Source organism: Falco peregrinus, chromosome 4 (assembly GCF_023634155.1).
Source record: "Falco peregrinus isolate bFalPer1 chromosome 4, bFalPer1.pri, whole genome shotgun sequence".
Taxonomy (NCBI): domain Eukaryota; kingdom Metazoa; phylum Chordata; class Aves; order Falconiformes; family Falconidae; genus Falco; species Falco peregrinus.
In genome coordinates this window covers 37,139,386-37,163,111 of record NC_073724.1, presented here as the reverse complement: position 1 = coordinate 37,163,111, position 23,726 = coordinate 37,139,386, and the positions used below count along the sequence as shown (strand labels likewise).

Genomic DNA, 23,726 nt, shown 5'->3' with positions numbered 1-23,726 from the left:
GATCTTAAATAATTTCTAAGGGAATAGACTTCTTAGGTTTTAAATCTCCTTAGTTGGACCTCCTTCAGGCCATTGTAATAATCAGGTGCCATTTGATTGCTGTTGCTTATCGTTAATGATTAAAAACAATAAAAATATTTAGTAAATTTTCCCATCATCTTTGCTTTGTCTGTCTTACAGAGCACTGAATTCAGTGCGTTGTACACATCTTATCTCGTTGCCATCAGGGTATATATCTTTCCTGCAATATATTTAGTAAGTTTAAAAGCAGGAGGCAGCATGAAGGTGTGGTATTCTACCCTTATAAATTTAAGTCTGTGGTTTCTGTCCTATGTCCAGTTCAGATTCACAGGTAGATTCAGTTGGCATAGGTTCACTGAAACTAGACAAGTTAGTAAGTAGCTGGCTGCAGTGATTTCCAAGTCTTCTAAATAGTGCATACCTTCGAGTGGTATGTATGTGTGTCTCCAGAAAAGCTACATGAATATTAATGTAATTTATGCAGTGATAATGACTCTTACAAATTTGTCTGTAATGTAAGTGACTTGGAGTCCTGAACTCATCATTTTGATCTCCTTTCCTGTACTCTGACTTCTAATTTATTAGCCATGGAGTTATTTTGAAAATCCTGAAAAATGCACAAGCCACTCTGTGCTTATCTCTGAGTTGTTACCTTTTTAAGTTTATTATTATTTTTTTTTAGTAAAAGTATGCCATTCTGTTGTTTTGCTGAATAGGATGGGTAACTTGCCCAATAAAAACTAAGAAATTTGCAAGAAAATTAAATTTTTCATTTTCTTCTTTACTAGAGAAAATTATGCATGCTTTCCACTCAAAGGTCAGGCACTGCCTAAACTGCTTGACAAAGCTTGTTATTTAACCAAAGCGCTTCAGTTCACTAGTGTAATTCATCAGGAATTGAGTGTCATATATTCTGAGTGATAAGAAGATAAGAGTGCCTCCACTACTTTATGGAAAACATTACAGATAAATAGATAGAAAGACAGATAGATAGATATGCCAGTCTTTTGAAAGGACTCAGTACCTGCTGTTGCCAAACTGGAAATGAAGTGCATGCCTTGTATTTAGCAGTAGATAGAAAGATGACAGGAAGAGGGAAGGACTTTAAATGCAGAACAACAAAGACTTTTTTTTTTTATTATAATGTGCTTTTTTTCTGATGTCAGAATTCCTAATTAAATGTTGCACTAAGGACATATACTAGCAGATCTCTGGTGTTACTGATATATTCACATTAAAATATTATGAGCACTCTGCATATTAAATGTGTAATCTCCTAATCTTATAATGCTGTGGATCCTATGTATTTGAATTTACCTGAGATTGGACTAATTTAGTTTGGGGCCTTAATAGATAATTTGGGTTTTAGACATGTGCTTCTAACCTTGCCTGAATACAAGAGAGAAAAACATCAATATGGTTAAATTTAGGAAGGAATTTCCTGATAGAACCAGATTCTGTCATAGAACACCAATCTTGAGCCCTTTTTCAAAACTTATTTATATTTCTACAGAGTCAATTACCTCTTTTTAGTGGAAGAATTTTCCTACTGATACCATTAGTAAGAATTTATAAGCAATTACTTCTAAGGCAGTCTCATCCTGGCTTTGCGTCCTCCTGATCATCATTGGCCAGTTTAGCAATGAACTGCTTTGCAACACTAGTGGTATCCAGTACGTCTTTTGGTTGAAGTAAAATCTTTGGGTTTATTTTCTGTGGGTTTATTTTTACATTTCCTTAACACATTTTGTGTTTAGTGTCCTATTTTTTTAATCATAGTTCACTTGCAGCAGCATCATTTTGCAATCATCTTGACATTTGTAATGTCAGCTCTGCAGACTTGCATTAACTTCATTTTGCCATCATCTTGATGTACTAACCTGTACATAGACCCGAACAGAAATAATTTAACATTCATCCTAGTGTGTGCAGTAATGTCTCATTAGACTTGAACTAACAGAATTTTGTCATCATAATTTGCTGTCATAATAACCCAGTCTTCAAAGATTTAATGTGACAGTCTTTTGCCCCTGTAACTAAGGCTTTGAGCAACTGTCGTCCAGGGGGACTTAAGGTGAAACCAATGTAATTAAAACACAGACCCTTAACAGTCCTACGCTTTAAGCAGTTTGTCACATATTTTAAACTGTAATTAATCATGCCAGTGTTTAGCACTTGTTTAGCTTGTAAGTGCTTATTTTCTACTTGGGAAAGAAAAAAAAAAAAACAACAAACCACCCCAGAAGTTGAATGATGAGTGACTGGCAGAACTGCTAATAGAACTTAGGTCTCCAGATTGTGAGTGTACTCCTGTATCCATTGGGCTGCTCTCCTTTCACAGCGCAATTGATTTTGTTTATGAGATGAATACAAACTTGAACTGTATGTGATGAGTTGTATTAACTAGTCTGTAATTCTTGTTTCAGATTTACAGAAATATGGAGGTGAAAGGCATTAGATTTCTTCTACTTCAGGGGTTGAGATAGATCAAATACACTTTATTACTCTTGAAAGAATGTGTGAAACTTTTCCTTACAAGCTTCTGCTTACACAAAATTGACAACCTCTGTGTGCATATGTTTTCATATATATGTAAGTAACCTGGTACTCTCACAATTTTCTCCTAATATCAAATCTAAGTTGACTTTACTCAAATGATGTCCCTCTCCTCAGCATATGTGAAAAATAATAGTTTTGTCATCTTTAGACGTTGAAAGGCAGCACCTATGTACTCCTTTGCTTTTCCTTTCCAGACTAAACGCATGACTTTCCCTCAATCTTTCTTTACAAAGGAAACTGCCTGTTTGGATATTTGTGATGCTAAGTGCCCTCCAATTTATCTGTGGCTTTCATGAAGTGTTGTGTCAAAACTGGACACAGCTGAAACATTGACTGGAGTAGAGTAAAGCTGAGGGAGTACATGATGGGGTGACTAGGATACAGCACAGGCAGCTGGCCCCTGAGTTGTGTTTTCCTAAAGAAATCTGTGTTTATGTCAGCAGCTAACACATTTGCTATGCAAAATGACCTTGAATTGTCTTTGGCAGAGCTGATACTGCTTGCCTGCAGACCTAGGTGAATTCTGTCTTGTACTATGGATTGTTGACTCTTGTTCATAATTACTTCTTAGTTCCTTATTGATATTCTTTGCAATCAGCTTGGCATTTTTCCTCTGCTCCTTGCATATTGTATTTACTTTTGTTTTTTAAATACCGCCTTCTCTTCTAGACTAAATTTGTTTTTGTTTGCAGTTGTTTGTTTTTAACCAGAGGAACTTCCTTTGGTAGTAATGACATGTAGTCACCTAAACAGTGTTTTCAAACATCTTCCAGTTATCCTTCACATTTCTGTGTTTAACTTCTTTCTCCTTACTGATGAAGGTTTATAATTGTTTTCAACTTTGTGAAATTGGGTCTTCTGAAAAGATGTATAGATACGCATACGTTACTGTCACCAGCACTTGCTTGTGTTTGCACTCAGTCTCTCAGTGACATACATGCACATGAATGTGCATGTGTCCATAAAAATCGGTTAGTATTTCACTATTTACATGTGATACAAGTAATCAAGTTATTACTAGTTGCATTTAAGCAACTGCTAATTGTGGAGTCAGTGATCAGTTCCTCTGTAATGTTGATGATGTTTGAATACAGACCTTCATTGGGTGAGTTGCAGTGGCTTTCAGAATTGGGTAAATTTCACATTTTGGACCCACCCTTTGAACCCATTTACACACCAAAGGGCTTTCTCTTCAACAGGGGGACCTCATGTGATGTGTTGTATCTCACTACTGTTCTGTGTGCCCAGATTTTCTTTCTGTGGGCATTGAGAAGACAGGGAGAAGAGAGACAGTCTGATCTCGGCCTTTCATGGTCTGGATGCACAACCCAAAAGAAAGCCAGAGCCAAGCACCCTCTCCTTGCCCCTCCCCGAGGGCAGTTGGGGCAGGAGCCTATTTTAGATACTCAAAAACTTTCTGGAGGAGAATCCTCTCTGTAGGTTATGTGGGATGATTATGGTGATTGGATTGAACAACATGCCTAAAACTAGAGAAAGGAATATTAGTTAATAAGATGTTCTCCCTTCTGATCACATGAACCTCTCTGGAGAGATTAAGATTAGATATTTTATAGACATAAATGAGTAATTCTAATTCCTCTTTATTACTTGGACTCCTACCATGTATATATCAGTAATTAAAATCTTCTTCCTCTTCTCTTCTTTGTACTCTTAATATTAGGTTTTATATAATTTGCTATCCTTTCTTACACTTCCCTTTGGATGGCTCAGTATATCTTCTGAGTAGTCTGGTTCAACTGACTCCAGTTAAGATTGATTTAACTTCTGCTGAGGTGAAAGTTTCTGAAAGTTGGAGAATTTACAGGGTTTGAGAATACAGACCTGCAAAGCACAAACAATATGCATATGGGAAACGGAGGCAGCGAATACCACCCTGCTAAATCTGCTCAGGACCTCGCCCCAAAGAGAGTTCCCCTAGGTAAAAAGGACTGGTTGTTCTTTAGCTGAAGCTTTCCAAAACAGAAAGTGATTACTGCTTGTTTCTAGATTATTACTTGTTAAGTTGAATGAGTAAGAAGTGAGCCCAGCCCTTCTTTGTGTTAGCTGCTCTCCAGAAAGAGTAAGCCCTCTTCTGCAGCCACTATGGCACAAAGGAGACAGCTTGCTTGGGGAGAGCACAAACACAGTAATCAACTAATATGCTGGTTCATATCCTGGAGCATGTTCTCAAACAGAAGTGTTTCATGATATAGAAATATATTGAATGGAAACTGGATGTTTTTTAACAGCCCCTTGCATATGAAAGGGCTTTACTTTAGTCATTATATTGACTGCTGATTTTCTAACTATAAACTTATATTTGTATCTTTCGCTCTGGAAGTTGAAATCTACTACTTTCTTCAGAATTTAAAGCAAGTGATTTTTGGTTGTTTTTTTTTTACCTTTTACTTTCTGGCCTGCAGAACAAATAAGCATAGAGAGAAAAAATAAAACAAAACAACCAAACCTTGAAACCTGTACTCAAAACCTCTACAATATTTTTCCTTTTGAATTAAAAATAGGCTAAGAAACAAAAGAAAGAATTTCTTCAGTGGCTCACATTGGAAAGATTTCTTTTTTCTTTGTAAGTTTTTTTTTTTTTCCTTGCTGATTTCACAGGAAAATCAGAAGCTGTCTGTGAACTTCTGTTGTGATAAAGTGGTTGAAGATTTCTTTTTGCTCTGTTGCTGACACACAAGTGGTTTGTTTGGTTTTTTCCATAACAGGAAGTGAATAACAAAGTCTCGGAGCCAATATACCACCAGGGTGAAACCCCACACTGCGAGTTAGTGCTTAAAACATTCCCATCCCAGTTCTCCCTTCACATCTGCCCCATAGTCCCTAGAGCTCAGCGCTTCTTCCCACACAGATAGATGTGGTATATTTGCAAATCCTGGTAAGAGCACAGAGACATCTTGTTATGAGCCTAATGGCTGAACTGAGTGACAGGCTTGGATTCCCTTTATTATTTCTTTTTTAGGTCAGAGTTGGCAGGGAGTTAAAAGCAGAGTGGAATAAATGTTGAAATGTTTTCTGAAATTCTAATCAAAATATCATCTGCCTTAGGTTTATGCTTTAAGCCCTCTGCCTGATGTTGTGTTGTATTGGCAAACAACATGTGCCACTGGGATGTTTAAAAAGTCATAAGAGGTTTGTAAATCAGTTCTGCACAGCATGCTACCTATTTGTTATTTTCTTGTTTTATCTGTTAACAGTAAACGAGATGCTGTCTGTGTTAGATGATAGAAACGGCAATATGGTGTGCTTTCTTTTGTTGGGGGTTTGTTTGGTGCCTGTATCATAGTAAATTACAGTGAGATGAAAGATTTGTTACTCTGTAGAGGCTGTTAACATGGAGTTCTCATTGGATTTATTTATGTTCAATTGCAGACCTTTCCTCCCATATAAATTATTCTGGCCACTGTATATTTATTTTCTATGTCAAAAACATAATTTTCCAATTGTCTCTTTTCCCTGCTCCCCATGCACCCCCCCACACCCACCCCCCTGAGAAGTCCTGAATTTCAGTGTAGCCCTTCAATATGGTACAGGACAGGAAGAGCTAGAGACCTGAGAACTTGGTTCCCATGACTAGTCTAAGGTTTGACCATTATCTTCGCGTCCTAACCTCCCTCTGGTGAAGCTTGTGGAGACAGTAAAATTGACTGCCATGTTTTGGACGTTGAAATACATTTCTTTTCTAAGGTCATGCTGATGTATGCTGAACCCAATCTCCTAAACAGTTCCTGAACGGCTGTTTATTGTTGGGCCTTGTTTTCAGATTGCTACTGGCCTCTTCGGCGTTTTCTCCATCTCTGCATTACTGTCACGCTTCTGCCATTAGAAAGGAAATACGTTCATCTTTATCAATACTTGGGTTTTGAAAGAACTTCTCAAGAAGGAAAACAAACAGCCTCTGTATAAAGTGTTTGTTAATGGGTGGGTGAAAATCACCCTAAACGTTACAGTGAAGAAGAAAAATTTTTCATTTAACATATTATTGATTGTGAAAGAGGAAGGCAACATTAAACTAGAGCTGCCAGCAATCATTTGAAAAAATACACATTTTTATTATTCCAAGTCGTCTACATTTTCCAACCTCTCTGTGTCTTTGAAGCTTGCTCCTTTCCCCTCTTGTAGCACAGGCACTGTAGTCTCAGAGCATCGAGCACTGCTGCTGCAGGTCAGAGCCTGACGCTTAACAGCATCTAGAAGAAAGAGTGAGGCAGGTGGCCTCTGACTACCAGCATTTATTGAGTTTACATTAATCACTTCGCCCAGATCTACAGTGAGGATGTGACTGGCTCTCTGTTGTTGAAGAGAGACAGAGCTTTTAATTCTGGTTCAAACAAAAGAAAAAAACCAACAAAACAACCAACCACCAAACTATAAACAAGCCAACCTAGTATGTCAAAATGGTAAACCAGGTTTTACATGCAGTATAAATGTACATCATGCTGGCTAGTAGGGACTGACAGATGCATATAAAACCTCTTTTCAATAAAGCTGGTATTTCTCGGTGTTAACCAACTGCAGCATTCCTAGCCGCTGAAAATTAGGAGAATCAATTTCCTTTACACTTCCTCCCCCATCCCCCAAACAAAAAACAATTTTAAAACCCCTTAAAAATCCAAAACCAACCAAAAAAACCCAGTAGATTTAAACACTTACTTTTGTTGATTCTCTCTATGGCCCAACAAATCTTGACTTTCCCCATTGACTGGAGGAGTGTCAATAGGAGGAAGGGGAAATGTTTCTAGGCTGAAGGTTTCTGCACTGCTGTGAATGGACTGGGGACTCTCTTGAGACACACGGGTTTTGAACTCCTCCAGCAAGAAAAGGGGAAACAAATCTGGATTTCCTGCATCTAGAGGATTGCTTAATTTGTAGGCTATTGTAAATGTTACCACTAGGCATTTGTTTGAGCCATGTGTCAGAAGAAAGTATTAAGTAGCACTGCATTTCTTGCAGAGCCTGATCTGATTATGCTCTGATGGTCTCAAAGACATTTTCAGAGATGATGATTCATATGAACTCTGTGGATTATGACTCCAGTTAGGTGTAACACAGACAGCAGAGCTCTGTTGAGATGAAGGCCTTCTGGTTAAAATTCAGAAACAGAGATTTAGGCACCTGGAAAGTTTTGAAGAAAAAGCTTGTCACCTTGAAATGAATAGGAGCCAGGAGGGGATCACAGTTCTAGCAAACACCTAACTTCAAGGTAACTTCTGCTTGTAGTCTCTAAGTACGTTACTGGGCCTCAGTTACTGACAGCACGTGCTATCAGGGGTGACCTTAGGTATTTTAAAGCAGAACTTTTGCACGATGAGTTGTTCCTTTCCTGAGCTTGCTCAGTCTCTTTCTCTCTCAAATAATCAAAATGCTGCTGCTGTCATAGCATGCTCTGCTCTGCTTCAGATTATTTTCTACATCAGTTCATGACTTGCAGTTCCTGTGGGCTGCAAATTAATCCTTAGGAGTCTGTTGGCATGTACTGTACATTCAGGTTCTCCAGGGTATTAATTTGACTATTGGTGTAGAAAATGCCAGTGGCTGTAAGGGTATATTATGCACTTCATTTTTGTGTTTATTTTTCTGTATAATCCAGGAATTTAGTTATAAACTTGTAATCACCGTGACTAGACACTTTAACCTTTAAAACTGAAGAATAACATTTTCCATTTTTTTTAGGGATAATTTTTTTTAAAAAAAAAATGAACAGTGTAAGAGTGTTTTTTTCAAATGACTTTTCAAATGAAGCCATGAATTTAAAACATGATTCTTTATGGCCTATCTCTAAAAGCCGTATATACCATACAAAGTATACACTGTAGAAAGCAGCCTGATCAAAATCTGGGTTTGGGTGGAGGACGACACAGTCCTGTTCCCAAGTATTGTGTGGATGCCGGATGCCTGCTTTTCCTTCCCATACAAACTAAGGAGGCCTGGGACCAAATGCAGGGGGAGAATGTGAGGCCAGGTCTCACCTGTTTGGGACCAGCAGGATTTGGGAGTGGGGGCACGGTCCCACCATTAGGAAAAGAGTCAGTGACAGGCAGCTAGCGTATGCTCCTGCCTCTGCTGCTTTCTGAGGAGTGTTTCTGGGCTCTGTATAGCAGCACTACCACATGGTTTTGTTGGGAGTGGAAAGGTCAATTGTAAGTCAATACTTTTTTCTTTTTTTTTTTTTTTTTTTTTTAAAGCACCTACTGATTTATCACAACCTGTGTTAGTATTTATACACTTAGTTTGGCGACAGCACTATTTTTGGGTTTGTTTGTTTTTTCCCCTGCTTGGGCGGGAGGTTGCAATCCCAAAAGTCTCATCTGGGAGAGAACAGCTGAATACAAGAGGGTTACCTCTTCCCTCCCGGAAAGGGAGGATCCTGTCTGGGGGTGGACTGGGGGTCACTTGCTGGGGAGTGGGCAAATCTGTTTCATAGGGCTCTCAGGAGATCTGCACAAAGGGACAGTAAATATCTTCACCCAGCTCTGAAGAGCTAAATGTTCCTTGGGAAGACATAACAGATAATTTAAATCCATTGCACATGCCACCCTGGAAGCAGAGCCTTATATGTCGAGTGCATGGGCTGTCCTATTATGGGAAATCAACTTTGTTTTGAGGGAAGCACAGAGCATTGCTTCTGCGCAGGTCCTGGAATTTGAAACATTTAGGGGCCTCCAAAGAGCACTGGCATTAGTTACCATGCCGGCTGGGTGGAAGTGAGGATCCCTGCCTCTCCCTGCCTGGGACGCAGACCCTGCCGGCAGCCAGCCCAGAGCTGCATCCCACCAGGGTGCTTTCTGCGCTCTCCTCCGCAGAGCTGCTGGGGCTTTCGCGGGACACATCTATTGTTACACAGGGACAAGCCTAATTCAGCAAAAGCTACTGGAGCAGCAAAGTTGGAATATACTTTGCCAAGAAATATTTTGCTGCTGTTTTCTTTTTCCTCTTTTTTTTTTTTGTTTGTGGAGAGATTTCATGTCTGCTCATATGCTTTGGTATGAGGAAGTGGAAGATGATTGTAAGTATGAACAGACTGACAATTTATCACCATATTCACTTTGACAGAGCAGTTAGTGCTACGCAACCCACTAACAGCATGCATTTTTAAGTGTTTACTTTTCAAGTCTAAAGAAGGAGAGCACCAGGGGTGAAAATAAAAAGTTTTTTTGTCTCTGTTAGGGGCGTAATATCCTGTATGTTCTGTATAAAAGAAGTGCTCCAGAAACAGTACGCAGCTCTCCTTTGAATAAAAATAATCCATTTCTTCCTGAGGTTTACCACTCATTAAAGCATGGGGTTAATAAAGAGAGACTAGAATACAGACCAATAAGTTTGAAAAAAAGTGTAATTATTCTAATAATTTGACAACACATCAAAGGATTAATCAGTTTCTTTGAATTTTAATGGCATTCACAGTTTCACTGCCTAATATTAACTTACAGGGTAAGAGTGCTCTTCTTTGGCCACTGAACTGTCTGGTAACAACCAAATGAGGGGGTGTCAGTTCTGCTCAAAGTGAGCAGCAGCTGAGCTCTCCCCATGTGCTTCCCAGAAAACAACAGGCATGTTTTCTAGGCTTCCACTTGTTAGTTAGCTTAAAGCTATCCCTTCTGTGCAGTAAGATGACAAACAGAGGATGTCAAGATTAAGAGACTAAAGAAAACCAGGAATGAAAGAGTGACAGAGAGTTTTAAAATCCATATACCATGTTCCCAGATGATCTTTCTTCCCCACCCAGGCTCCCAGAACATATTGTGCTGGGGAAAAATAAAGGGTCAGTATTGTTCAAACTTGATCTGTGGTCCCTGCCCCCTGTTTTATAATTAATCTATTTTGGCTCTTCCACTTTCAGCTTAGTCCTGTGTCTTTATCATACTAGAATTCCTGGTTTTTTTCTTTATTTTTCTGATCATAAAAGGCAGGGGAATGCATACACACTGTCATTTCCCCCCATAACATTTAGAGGACTGTATGGTCCCTAACTTCTGATGAAGCTTCCTGAAAATAACGTTAGATTTCGTTATGTTTGACAGGAAATAAGCTTAAAACAGAAAATACAAGGGTGCTGGAGTGGTCTTATGCCAAATTTTGCTTTCCGTTTTTTTCAATATGAACTTTAATTGTGCTTTCTTGCGCAGTAAATAAGATTTAAATCACCCATAAATTTTCCAGACAGTTTTGTACCACTGGGAGAGGTCCTGCTGTGATAGGACCCTTTACTTATTGACACAGTCTGACAGTTCAAGAAGGGGTAGAAAAATGACATCACCATCATCATGTATTAAATAATTAGGAGACAGATTGCTTCTCTTTGGAAAATACTGTGAGTGGTATTGGGAAGGAAAAACGTTGTGGATTTTTCTTTAAGGGGTTTTACTCCTGGTTGGCAGAGGAAGATAGCATGCTCTAGAGAAAACCATGTAGTGCCCAGCCTTTTCCACCACTCCTCTTTGGAGAACAATGAGGAGGATTTGTTGTCTTAATTTTTCTATATACTCCCTTTCCAAGGGAGTCACAATATTAGCCCAGACTGCTCATCCTCAGCCTTGAGTAGACGGTGCTGCAAGGGAAGCCAGGCAGGTGCTTGCTAAGTAAGGGGGAAAGATCTTGGCTGCTTAGCTGAAAAGTTATAATTGCACTCTGAAGACGTAGTAGGTGAAAGAAAGAAAAAAAATAGCTGTGTTAGAGCTTTTGAAAAATATGAATAGAGACCCAGAGCTGCTTCTAGCAGATGAATAGCATTCATGACAAGAGCCATTAAATCACTTGCTAAATTATGTCACGTAACTATGTTCATATCTAAAATGAAAGGGAGCTGTCCTAGCACTTCTTGGGAATTATTTAGCTGAATTGATTTCCTCACCTGTATCCTTACTCTTTTATAGGGCACAGCACTTTTCTCGATATAATTTTAGATAATGTTGTCAATGTTTTTTATAGTTGTATATCGATAAAATAGGAAAAGCCTAAAGCTGTGCTTTGTGACAAAGTGTGTCCAAAATAATGCTTTAAAATTTATCCCCAGCCTTCATTCAGGACATGTCACTTCTACTTGTTGCCTGTGCTTGCTTTTCTTCTTTATATTAGATGAAAACTTTTTGCTTTTAGAAGTGACAGCAGTCACTTACACCTCTGCATTGTTTTTTTAAATCCATCCTTTCTGTTTTCTTAAAGTCCCCTTTCCAACCCTCCATCCACCTCTGCATTCACCTCTTCCCTTTTCTCTTCTGCTTTCTCCCATGCCACAAAAGTAAAAGTGTGTTCTTTGTTCCCTGCTTTCTCTCACTTCTGCTGAGAATGACCTTTGTGAAAACATAAAGGTATTTATTCATCACTGAGGGCTTTACTTTCTTTCCTGAGCTATTCAGTGTTTACTTCTGCTTGAGTTATACTGGAAACTCCTTGGGGCAGTGACTGTCTCTTCCTAGATTTCTGCAGTCTTTGACGATGACACCTAAATAATAAAGTGCCAGGGAAATGAGATATTATATATTTAATTTTGTTTTAATTAAGATGAGATTATGTGAACTTTATCTTAAAAGCCATCCTCCGTAGGGGATTCAGTATCATATGCTGTATTTCTTCTAACAGATACAATCCTCTTTCTGCGTCCTTCGTCTGACATGGAACCAAATTCTGCTTGCAGTTGCACACAGGCAGCCGCTTTCTCTGCTTGGATTTGCACAAAGTAGTAACTAAAAATAGAATTAATCATCAAACCAGAGCCAGCACAGAAAAGAAACTAATCCTGCCTGAAATTTGGTGGCCACAAGGGATCCCTTACAGTTATCATGGGTTTACTGTAGCAGAGGTCCATCTAGGTTCGTGCTTTAGCTCAGGTCAGAAGTGCATTTCTGAAGCAGATTCCCAGATGTTCCTGCTAATTACCATCTATCAGCGTGCATCCCAGGGGGAGGAAGCTGTGCCCTGCATCCATTTGGGAGGAAGCTGAACTCAGAGAAGCACACTGGATTCAGCTGATGGGCACAAACTCTCTGTGGGTGTGTGGGATGCTGGGGTCACACTGAAGCTCCTCTGAAATGAGCCTGGTGATGCACATGCACCTTGCAGGGAGCACTGGGTTGGCAGCACCAGCCTCTTTGTGTTATAAAGCTGCTCCTGTTGGGCATGTGATTTGCTGTGGCTCAAGACAACTCAGTGAGAAAGGAGGAGGAGGAGGAGGATGACAGCACATTTCTTTGGAATTTGGATGTGAGGAAAGAACTACTGGTAAAGTCACTCCTCAGCTGTTGCAGGAGGGTGCTTCATCCTGACTGCTCCTCCCTGGTGTCTGCTCCCTTGCCCCTGGTCCCTAGACTGCCCATGGGCATCACGGCTGGCTGTGGCTCTTCCCAGAAGGGTTATTGAGCTGGGGACCACATTCAAGGAACAGTAGTCTGACAGCGTGTATTATACAAAGCTGGTGATCCTGTGAAAAATTAACCCTCTCACTTCTCTCCCCCCCCCCCCCCCCCCCCCCCCCCCGCCCAAAGGAAAAGATTCAGTTATGTTACTAATAGAATATAGTTACCGATCAGATAGAGTTATTTATAATTGAGAAGTTATAATGTTAGTAGAAAAAGGTTAACCCTTGACTAATACCGTGAAATTATTCGAGCCTCAGAATTGTCCAACGGGTTAAGTGTTTTTAAATGATTGCCAGAGGGAACAGGATTAAGCTCATATATTTTTGTCATGGATTGCTGTTAGACAAAATCACATTGAACGGGATTGTGAACCAAGCTGCCTTGATTTGAAAAGGCTGACTTGTTGATTTTCACAGTACATTTTCAATTAAATGTTACCCCAAAGCTTAATTATCATTTAGGAGGATAAGCATTGTACTGTGTTATAGCTAACCTCTGGAAAAAGACTCCTTGATAAATTTAGCGGAACTTTAGCATCATGTTGCTGTCGAGGAGGGTGCACTTGCGATAATACTGTATCGCTGTCAGGGGAAGCAGAACAGCACCGGGGTTTTTAAATAATTGTGCTTTATTGAAGACTGAGCTTTGTAGAAAGCAGAAATAATGGTTAGCGGAGTGTGGCTTAGCAGAACTGCTTGCCAGCTGGGCTGCGCCAGGGAACAAGCTCTTTCATCTTCCCAGAAAAGCACATGTGGAGCAAAGGATTTGTTTGTTTGGGTTCAGTATACTCGCTGCAGAGACTACAGAGATTTCCCTTTTAGGTTACTTGCCACATGTGCAACAAGTCACAACATTTTTAATGATATGTTTTGAAGGACAGACAGGCTGGATTTTAAGTTAGAAACTTCTTGGTTCTGGTTGCAAGTACTATTTTAATTTTTGGGTGTTATTTAGAGGATGAGGCTGATAATATTTGGGAGGTTTTCTGGTCCTCCTTCTCTCTAATTCTGTATTTCTGAAAACAATCCATATCTATATGATTGAATTTTTGTCAGTTGCATACAGTCTTGTATTCCTAAAGACGAAATACAGTTTGTAAGTATTGCAAGCATATGTAGAAGAAATAGTATTATGCAAGCAAAAGCATATGTTCTTGTAATTTTGAATGTGTTCATACAAGATAACAGTTAAGATGGCACATTTATGCTTAATTTCTTTCTTAAAACATTTTTAAAGGGTCACCTTCAGCAGAAAAAAAAAAAAAAAAACCCCAAACAAATTGTATTTGTTAAAAAGATGCAGTTGTAAAAGTTTCCTCATAGACAATACTACAAAAGTATGTTAGTCCTAAGAATAACTTTGTTTTCTGCAGTATTTTTCTATGAAGTATCCTAATGGTTTGGTGATTTCTTTAAACAAACAAACAAACAAAAAAGCAAGCAAACTTAAAACTCTTTAGTGTGTTGAGATGACCTAAATGGGGACTCAGAATATCACATTTTGCTTTCCTTGCCTTTGCTACAAAGTTTTGAAAGATACCTGGGGACCTACTGGAGTTATGAGCACCATAGAAGGAGAGACAGTATTTTAGTCAGGCTAATAAAACCCTTTGTGACTGTTTCTTTTAACCACTTCATTCCTGTGACTGCCAGTAAAGTGAGAAGACTGTGGGTTTCTTGCCCTCCAAAAATATCCCGGTAAAAACAGCAAACCCAGTATGTGATATTCTTAATATAAACTTAGAAAGAAGATGGGCAAAAATTTACTTGCAATACACATTGGACTAGGCATTGTCCTGCTGGATGCCAGATAACCTAGATTTCCTATAAAGTGTGGAAGTTGTTATCGCTTGTGAAGAATCAATTATGCTGACTGCGGGAGCGTGCCTGTGAGCACGGGATGCTGTCTCGCCCCACTGGTGCTTGCCATGTTCTAAAATTGGCACCCGCCCACGTGGCAGAGTGTCTGCATGCATGCATGCTGTTTTTTATGGGAAATTACCCATGGGTAAGGCTTTTAATTGTGTGTGGCACTGGGAATTGAAGGAATCTAAAGGGTGATTGGAATTTGACATTTCTGCCTTTTTGTTTTGAAAGATACTTTGAATAAAGTGTTGGAAGGCTCAGCTAATGGAGGCGTTGCTGCTATTTCAGATATACAGGGTATAAGATTTGAAGGCAAGCCAAATCACAATGAGATGGAATAATGATGTCCTTGGTTTATTTTTCACTTCGTACATTCAGGTTTTGATTGAATTCTGAGTGAGGTAACAGTTTTCTCTCCCAGAAAGCAGTGCTGGTCCTTGGAGGCTTGCAGCCTGTTAGGAAAGCAGAAGCGTTTTCTTGTGAAGGTCATGGACTGCAGTGGCAGGAGGGGGGAGGAAAGAAGTGGGAGTGGGGGATGGGGGTGGGGAGACAAAAGAAAGAAAGGGTTGATTGATTGATTGATTAATCTCCTTATTGGTCCTAACCAGGTACAAATTTCTCATAAGAAACATTTCTGCAGTGAGACCTATTTACTATTTTGACCCAGCTATCACTCTGCTCATGGTGTATGCATCAAAAGAATGGTGGAGAATGCTGAGGTCTCTGTCCATCTGTCCTCCTCCCTCCTAACCGTCTTCCTGCTCTTGTAACACACAAATATTTCAGTAGTTCCCTTCACCTTATTCTCTCATTTGTGTTTTCCCCCAATATTTTAAGGTTTTCCTTTGGGGGAAAGGCTGTTCATTCATTATTTTTCTCTGAACAAAGCTCAGAGGTTCCCAGCTGTTGCTGAGGTGGTGGAAAATTAATGCAGACACTCCATTTTCTAAAAGGTTAATAACATTAAATAGTGTTATTGGAGGTGTTAAAGAGCACCTTATAAAGTTCCTGGATGATGAATGCTGTAAATAAGCAGGTAGAAGCCCACGACACATTCTGATGTAAACGGCTGATGCTGAAGGTGGGAATAACTGAGAAGATTTGTTCCCATTTCTTCAATATGGGGAAGGATGCTGTTAAGACAGAAAGCTACCCTGTTGCATTCCTGGACTTAAAATGTATAAGCCAGCTCCCTAACTCTTGCTGGCTGCCTAACCCATCCCAAAGCCGGTCAACTCATAAGGAAGGAAAATGTGAGGATGTCTGTTTGGGGCCAGGGGGAGCAAGAAGGACAGAGGCATTCCTTGCTGCAGAGAGATCCAGGTGGGACTGCCTCAGAGGCAGTGATCCTACCCATTTTAAAGAGTTTATTAAAACTGCCTGTCAAAACAAAAGGGAAGAGGAAACTCAGAATGTACCAGCCTGTGATGGACTGATGGTAAATTTGTGGATGTTATATGTACAGCCTTACTAATTTGAACAAACTGCGTTTAGACTTTTTCATGTTACATTTAGCAAAGATTGTTAGCAGCTCGAAATGAATCATTAGTTTGCACTAGATATCAGGAATACATTATTTCTGTTATTTGTTTGACTTTGTTTACTGCCAACCTTCTCTTATCGTATGATTTAATAAATATTTTATGCGTATTACCTGCCCCACCCTTTCAAACTCTGCAAACGATGCTGAAAATAGAAATCGGTATATTTTTACACCAAATTGTAAGGCAAATTTTATAAATGCTTGGTCAACTGATCGTTACTCACTCCCCAAAAATGCAGAAGATCCAGATTAAAGTGTTTGCATTGCTTATACTCTGTTTACAGAGGAGAAAGTTTCACTTGCATCAGATGTTAAATGGAAACCAAAGGTGAAGCCAAGTAACTTTTCACAAAAAGGAATTCTTGTTTTCTCGCCAACATGAGAACAATTCCTTTTATAGTAGTCTGTAAAAGACAAGCATGTTATAGGGTTGATTCTGTCCCTTCTGTTCTTCCTAATAATTAAATAAATCAACTCTAAAATCTCTAACAGCAGCAAGGGGGGAAACTTAAAACTGTGAAATAAATGGTGAATTTCAGGAGCAGTTATCTAACAGTAGGATGTCTAACACTTAATGGGGGGGGGGGGGAAGTTTTATAAATGTAAAAAATAATCACATATCTGGTCTTTTTTCCCCTCTGTAATTGTTTAAAGTTCCATTCCTTACATACAGAGTAGCTCAGTGATACTAGTATAGATTTAAAAGAAGTTGCTTAAATCAAGATGCTTTCTAGAGAGCATATAAGTTGAATTTGTACTTAATTGTATCAAATTCTGCTGTTAGGACTAAAAGATATCCCCAGTGAAATGGTATTTCTGACCTGATTACCTGACTGATGTAAAGGTTTAAAGAATGTAATTTGGGACACATTTTTGCCTTGGGAAAGGAAATCTATTGGATTATGTTATCCATCTCTATTTCCTGTTCAAAACAAGGCATGTCTATTCATAATCAATTAGAATGTATTTGGAAATATTTTATATTTTGAAACAAACTGAGTGACGGTGAACATCCAAGCTTTCATCTTGTAAGGACAAGCCCATTTTTCTTAGGGAATAGTGGCTGAATTGTGAAGGCCAAATCTACAGATACTGTTGTCAGCTCCCTTGTTTTCTCTTGAGTCCTTTTGCCACTTTCTCTTTTCTCTGAGTCATGCACATCCATTGCTGTACTGCTTTAGCTGCTTTAAATAAGCCCTTTCCTCCTCCAAGAAGGCTTGCTAATTTTTGCATATTATCTTAAGCTGACTTAACACTTGTTTTGCTGAGTCTTCCCAGCTGCTGCTACTGCTGAATTGATTCATTTTACTCTTGACATGTTGCAGGCAAATGTGAAGCAAAGTTTACTTGACCAGTAATCCTCCCTTTAAATGAAGGAAAGATGTGGTTTGAACAAGGACTTGTTCCAAATGGGGCCAGAGTTGGTTTTGGTTTTTTTTTTTTCCCTAAATCTACCTGTCATACACGCAAAGTTTATTTACTTCTTATTTCAGAAATTCTTATCTAGAATGTGAAAAACATCTTAGCCCTAAATAGTAACCAAGGAATCATTTTTTTCCTAGTGCAATAAGTCAGTCTGTGGAGGGTTTTTTTGATGGACTATGAGTTCCTCCTAAGAGGTGTTGTGTCTGTCTTGGAGTGCTTCCAGAAACTGTTGCTCAACCTATAAACTGATGAAATTTCACAGACTCACAGACCAGCTGAGGCTGGAAGGTGCCTCTGGAGATCATCTACTCTAATTCCCTACTCCGAGTAGGGTCAGTGAGAGCAGGTTGCTCAGGACAATGTTGACTTGGCTTTTAAATATCCCCAAGGATGGAGACTACACACACCCCTGGACAGGCTGTTTCAGCATCTGACCATCTTTGCAGAAGTTTTGTTTTCTTCTTACGCCCCTAAGGGATTTCCTCTTTTTCAATTTATGCCCATGGTTTCTCATCCTGTCAGTGGGCACCAAAGATAAGGGTCTGGCTCTGCCTTCTCTACTCCCTCCCATCAAGTATTTATAGTTATTGGTGATATCCCCAGGAGCCTTCTCAGCTCCAGGCTGAGCAGTCCCAGCTCTCTCAGCCTTTCCTTATCTGAAAGGTGGCCCAATCATTTCTGTGGCCCTTTGATGGACTCTTTCCAGTGTGTCCATGTCTCTCTTGTACTGGGGAGACCAGCACTAGACTCAGCACTCTAGCTTTGTCTGACCAGGGTTGAGCAGAGAGGAAGGATCACCTCCCCTTGGCCTGCTGGCAATAATCTGCCTAATGCAGCCCAAGAAACCATTAGCTTTCTTCGCTACAAGAGCACACTGCTGGCTCATGTCCAGCTTGGTGTCCACCAGGACTTTTTTGTAAACCTGCTTTCCAGCTGGTAGGTCCCCAGCATATACTGGTTTATGGGGTAGTTCCTCCCCATATGCAGGACTTTACGCTTCACTTTGAACTGCGCAAAAGTCCTGTCAGATCTCCAGCTGGACTTTGTGCAACTGTTCCCAACTTTTGAGCCCAGCAGTGCAGCTAGTTTTCAATACACCTCGCTGGACACTTACCTAGTCCATACAGTTTGTTTATGAGAATGTTATGGGAGACTGTGTTGAAAGCCTTGCTAAAATCAGTATTAACAGCATCAGCTGCTCTCCCCATAGTCACTGAGCCAGTCACCACTTCCTGAAGGGATGTCAGGTGAGTCAGGCATAATTTCCCCTTTGTAAACACATGCTGACTACTCCCGGTCACCTTCTTGTACTTCATACGTTCGGGAATGGTTTCGAGGATAATTTGCAGCTTTCTAAGAGGATTTCCTTCATCACCTTCCCAGGTTATCCACATACTCCACCTTGCCCTTCTTGAAAATGAGTGCCATTCACTTTCTTCCCAGTCCTTAGGAACCTCCTGATCACAAAGGCCTTCCTCAAATAATTGATTGTCACCTCACAGTGACATTGACCAGCTCTCTCAGTGCTTTTGTTTGTCAGCAACCTTTGTTACCAGTGTGGAAGGTGGCCAGAAAGAGAGATCTGGGCTGTCTCATGTCTTTTGATGCCATTTTTTTTGCATGGCACGCATACAAACATCAAAACTGTCCATATTTGTCTGTGTTGTCCATATTATAAACTAGCCACAAAACAATATAGAGCTAGTCTGTAAAGATGTATTCATTTTTACTCTCTAGCATCTCTGAACAAATTTATACTGTAAAGTCCATCTAATTAATATTTAGTGTAGAATGTCCATTATTTGTTTAAGGTCTGCCCAAGTTCAAAATCCATTAAATACTTAACACCAAACCTGCAGTAGTATCAGTACATTTTTTGACAGTTACTTAAAATTAGAAGTTCATGAAGTGTCTTAGGTGGTATTGTAAACTATTTAAAACATATTCTGCAAAAATACGGTTATTATTTTGAAGACTCATTGGCAATTCACTCTAAGTGCAAAAATGCATAAAAAGCCTGAAGGAGCTTTCATTTTGATAGGTATATACATGTTGAGATTTTAGTTCTAATATCTTTAAATAGAGAAAGAGATTCAAGTAAGCCCTTTAAAATGTTTGTTGCTTTCCAAATGAGTACTGTTATCTAGTGTACAGTCAATGTATCCTTCTCAGAGAAGGAATGTGGTTAACTTTGCCATTTTAATCCTTCGGATGTAGATAAATTCTGTTTGTTGCATCTTTCTCATCTTTTGGTAATTTTTATTATCATCTTCTGTTTTGATGATAATTTTAGTATACTTTCTGATCATTTTAGAGCAGGGGTCCTCAAACTACGGCCCGTAGGCCAGATACGGCCCCCCAGGTTCCTCAATCCGGCCCCTAGTATTTACAGAACCCCCCGCCGGGGGTTGGGGGGGAAAACCAAGCAGCCGCAGATGACTGCCTGCCACTTCATCCGCGTGCTGGCCCCCTGGTTAAAAAGTTTGAGGATCCCTGTTTTAGAGTAACAACAAACAAAAAATGTAATAAGAAATGCTAATTATTTTCCCAGACCATAATTGTTTATGCCACCTAAGTTATAAGCCCTATTTTTAATTGTATTTTCACTTGTTAAGTGCAGCAAAGAAAGCACTGGCTGCTCCTTAAACTGTTAAATAGCATATCCTGCAATTATATGAATTTGTAGTGTAACTAAATGCTGTCTTCCTGATAACACGATCTTCTCACAGTCAGTCTCTTTGGCATTATTTTAGTGGGATTTTGTTGAAACTTGGCATAAGATGTTTGAAGTGAGATATTTGAAATGTTGAGTCATAATCGGAAGTCATTCAGTCCCATTCTATGGGGAAGAGCTCCCAGTTGGGAACCTATTGGAAACCTGAGGACTCTTGATTTGGAAAGGTATAAGATGTACTTCTGTAAAACAGCTTTTCATTAAAAGAGAGAGTATTTTTGAGCCAGAAGGAAAACGTACCATGTGTGTAACAGCTTCTAGGATTTCTTAAATTAATCCCACTTCTTTGAAAGTTATATTCTATTTCACTTTTGCAGCATATGAATTTGCGTTATCTCTATTTTGTTTTATTATAATCCTTTGCATTCTAATTTGCCTTCTCTGTAGCCTACTTGTTGGTCAACAGCTGTGCCCATAGCTGTGGCCATTCATGGGAAGTTATTTTCAGAAATCCGCTATTTCTTCCTCACACAGAAACAGCACAACCCTCTGCAATTGCCTGAGGCCTTTTCCTAATAAACACCAGAGATGATTTTTTGTCTACAATAATATAATTCTGTATTTAATAAACCATAAAAATCCCTGGATTTTTTTCCCATTTTCAAATTTTTTGGTGACAATACATTCCTGGGGAGTTGTTGTGCCTGAGTTCAGAACATGCTAAGTGTATTCAATATAATCCCTACTCCATATAGTCTACAGCATGCTGTTTGAAATAAAAATGAATGTGTCAACACTTTGCTTTGTAGAGGTGTAACACAATCAATGGGTCTCCAAGCATTAATTGCATATTAATTGCCAATATGCTGTGCAAAATTCTGAGACACAGACAGAATTATGAATTTGTAATCATTGTAAACAAAATCCTGTGGTTATTTTTTTTGTCGATGAACTTGAATACTGACATTAGGTTGGCAGAAGAGAGTAAGAATGTTTTTTTCTGTATGAAGACAGAAGTTATTGCTATGGCCGGGGCTGAACTCGTAGATGGAAACAATCAAAGATGTTGCTAGAAAGAGGAGAGTTCTGAAGGTGAGTTTATGAAGCTTCAAGCTTCATAGTAGTGACAGTTATTAGCTACTACAGCAGTTGTCAAAAGATCTAGTTATTCTGAAGCATATTGCACATAATCTAAATGGAATGAATGTATAAATTGTTATAATTATTATTGATATAGTATAACAATTGAAAGTACTATTTGTAGGAAATCGTATGCACACTTCAATTAAGTTATAATATAAACACAATTTAAAATGTAACTGCAGATTAAGTGTAACACTCAAGCTTGAGTTCATGCAGAGAAACCCTCTTATGGGGCCCTAACTGTTAACAATATCATTATCATTTTTATCAGACAAAAACGTCAGTGCTGTAAGCTAGTCAGGTTTGCACTAGAAAATCATTGAATCTCTTGTTTCTGGGACTGATGCAGTTAGTGCCTTAGTTTTCTTTATGCCCAGAGCCTTTCTGGTGCAAGATTTCTCTATGGAGGCAGAGTTGCCAACAGGACAAGAGCTAGCTTGCAGAGCAGTCAAAATGCTAGCAAGGCAACTACATGTACCCAGGCCTGAACTTTGTATGATCATTTATTCATGTATTCACATCTTCTTATGTAATAAAAGAAATGTATTAGTATATTTACACAACAGTTACAAGAATTTGTTTTGATGGCTGTTGGAGGTAGTAGGAACTCATGGAAATACAGGAACAAGAAGGCTGTATGAAGCCACACAGTGATGTGTGGCAGAGGAAGGGAAGCAGTCAACCAGAACGCAGCTGGAGAGGATTCAAGGAAGGACCTGAGACACATGGCAGGTGGATTCAAAGGAAGACCTGAGACATATGGCAAGTACAGAGCTGTGCCACCATAATGCACGCCTGTGAGAAGCTTGCATGAGAATGTCAGGTGGAGAAAGCCCTAAAGAAACATGAGTTGGAATAACAGATATGAGAGGTTATTTTAACAGCATTTACTTCTAATCTGCATCTTGGCATCACTGTATCTTCTCACACTGGTTGGCTGGTAGATTTGCAAGACCTTGCCACTGGAGCTATGACTTTCATAAGGTAAGTGTGATGTCAAGGATGAGCAAACGCAGGTCTTGGAGCTTTTTCCAGGTCTCCTCCCCTTCCCTCGATACGTCTGCTGTATGTCACTTCAGCCTGTCTCCCAATAACCTAAATCATCTTGTTCTGTGTGTAGAATAAACCACATGATCAGTTAATACAGCATGGCATAAATTACAGATTATGCATCAATTGTGATAGGTCTAATTAATCACAGCCTTAGTTAATTTAGACCTCACTTGTAATTTGTCTAGTTTCTACTTAGTTTTTGCATCTAATTGGGATATCTGTATTACACATCTTCAACTTTAACCTCGTTTGCGAATAAGCAGGACTTGGTATGAGCTTGTTAATTCTCACTGAACCTCAGATGAGAGGCCTCCACAGACACCAGCAACCAGGAGGCACCTGTGCTGCCCTCAGGCCTCTGCGCAGGCCGCGGCTGCATGGGGTGGGACACATCCTCCTTCTGCACCAGGGGCTGAAGGCCACAGGGGGAAAGCTGCTGCTCAGATCTGGGCTGAGGCCGCAGCCTGACCCACTCACATACTTCTGAAACAGAGACATATTCATTGGAGGCTTGAGGGAGGGAAAAGAGGAATGCCGGGGCTGAGGAGGTCCTCTGGGGCTGCTCCTGTTTTCCATCGTTTCAGTGGCCGTGCCTGTGCCAAAGCGTTCTCTCAGATGCGTGGTGCTGGCCCCTCTTTTGCTAATTTATTTGTCATGGTCCTTCTTTCACCTGGTCCTTCCACCTCACCAGAAAAAAAAAATAAACTCAGGAGGTTTTTTTCGTAGTTTGAGTAAAAGACATTTTGGGGCCTGTTACAGCTTGGCACAAAAACTCTAGGCAAGTTGGACAGGGCATGATGGCCCTTCACAGCAGGTGAGGGAACCACTGGCAAATGTCCCACTCAGTCTGTTTCTTCGCTCTCTTTCTTTGATGTCAGTAACTTGAATTTTTTGTAGTAACACAGTTTGCTGTGGCCACTGATACTGAGTCCCTCTTTTCCTTTTTCCAGATAGCTTCCTCATTACTGCTAAGAAATGTCCCAGCAGTTACATTGCCAGGCTTGACCCTGAATCATCAACAAGATGCACTAATCCCTTCTCCCTGTCTGAAAGGATCTTACTCCCTTACT

General features: G+C 39.7%; 1 protein-coding gene across 9 annotated transcripts in view; it reads left to right on the top strand.

The window, feature by feature from the left end:
- Positions 1-23,726, top strand: part of DMD (dystrophin) — a 1,160,159-nt gene that overhangs the window by 57,016 nt on the left and 1,079,417 nt on the right. For 3 of the 9 annotated variants that reach the window (XM_055801182.1, XM_055801180.1, XM_055801174.1), the window contains exon 1: positions 9,275-9,604. The exons of 1 other annotated variant lie outside the window; for it this stretch is intronic. In XM_055801182.1, coding sequence (XP_055657157.1) covers positions 9,562-9,604 — 43 coding nt within the window. In that variant the 5' untranslated portion in view covers positions 9,275-9,561. Of the gene's footprint in view, positions 1-9,273; positions 9,605-23,726 lie in introns of those variants that run through there. 5 more of the 9 variants (XM_055801181.1, XM_055801183.1, XM_055801177.1 and 2 more) reach the window with 2 other exon arrangements.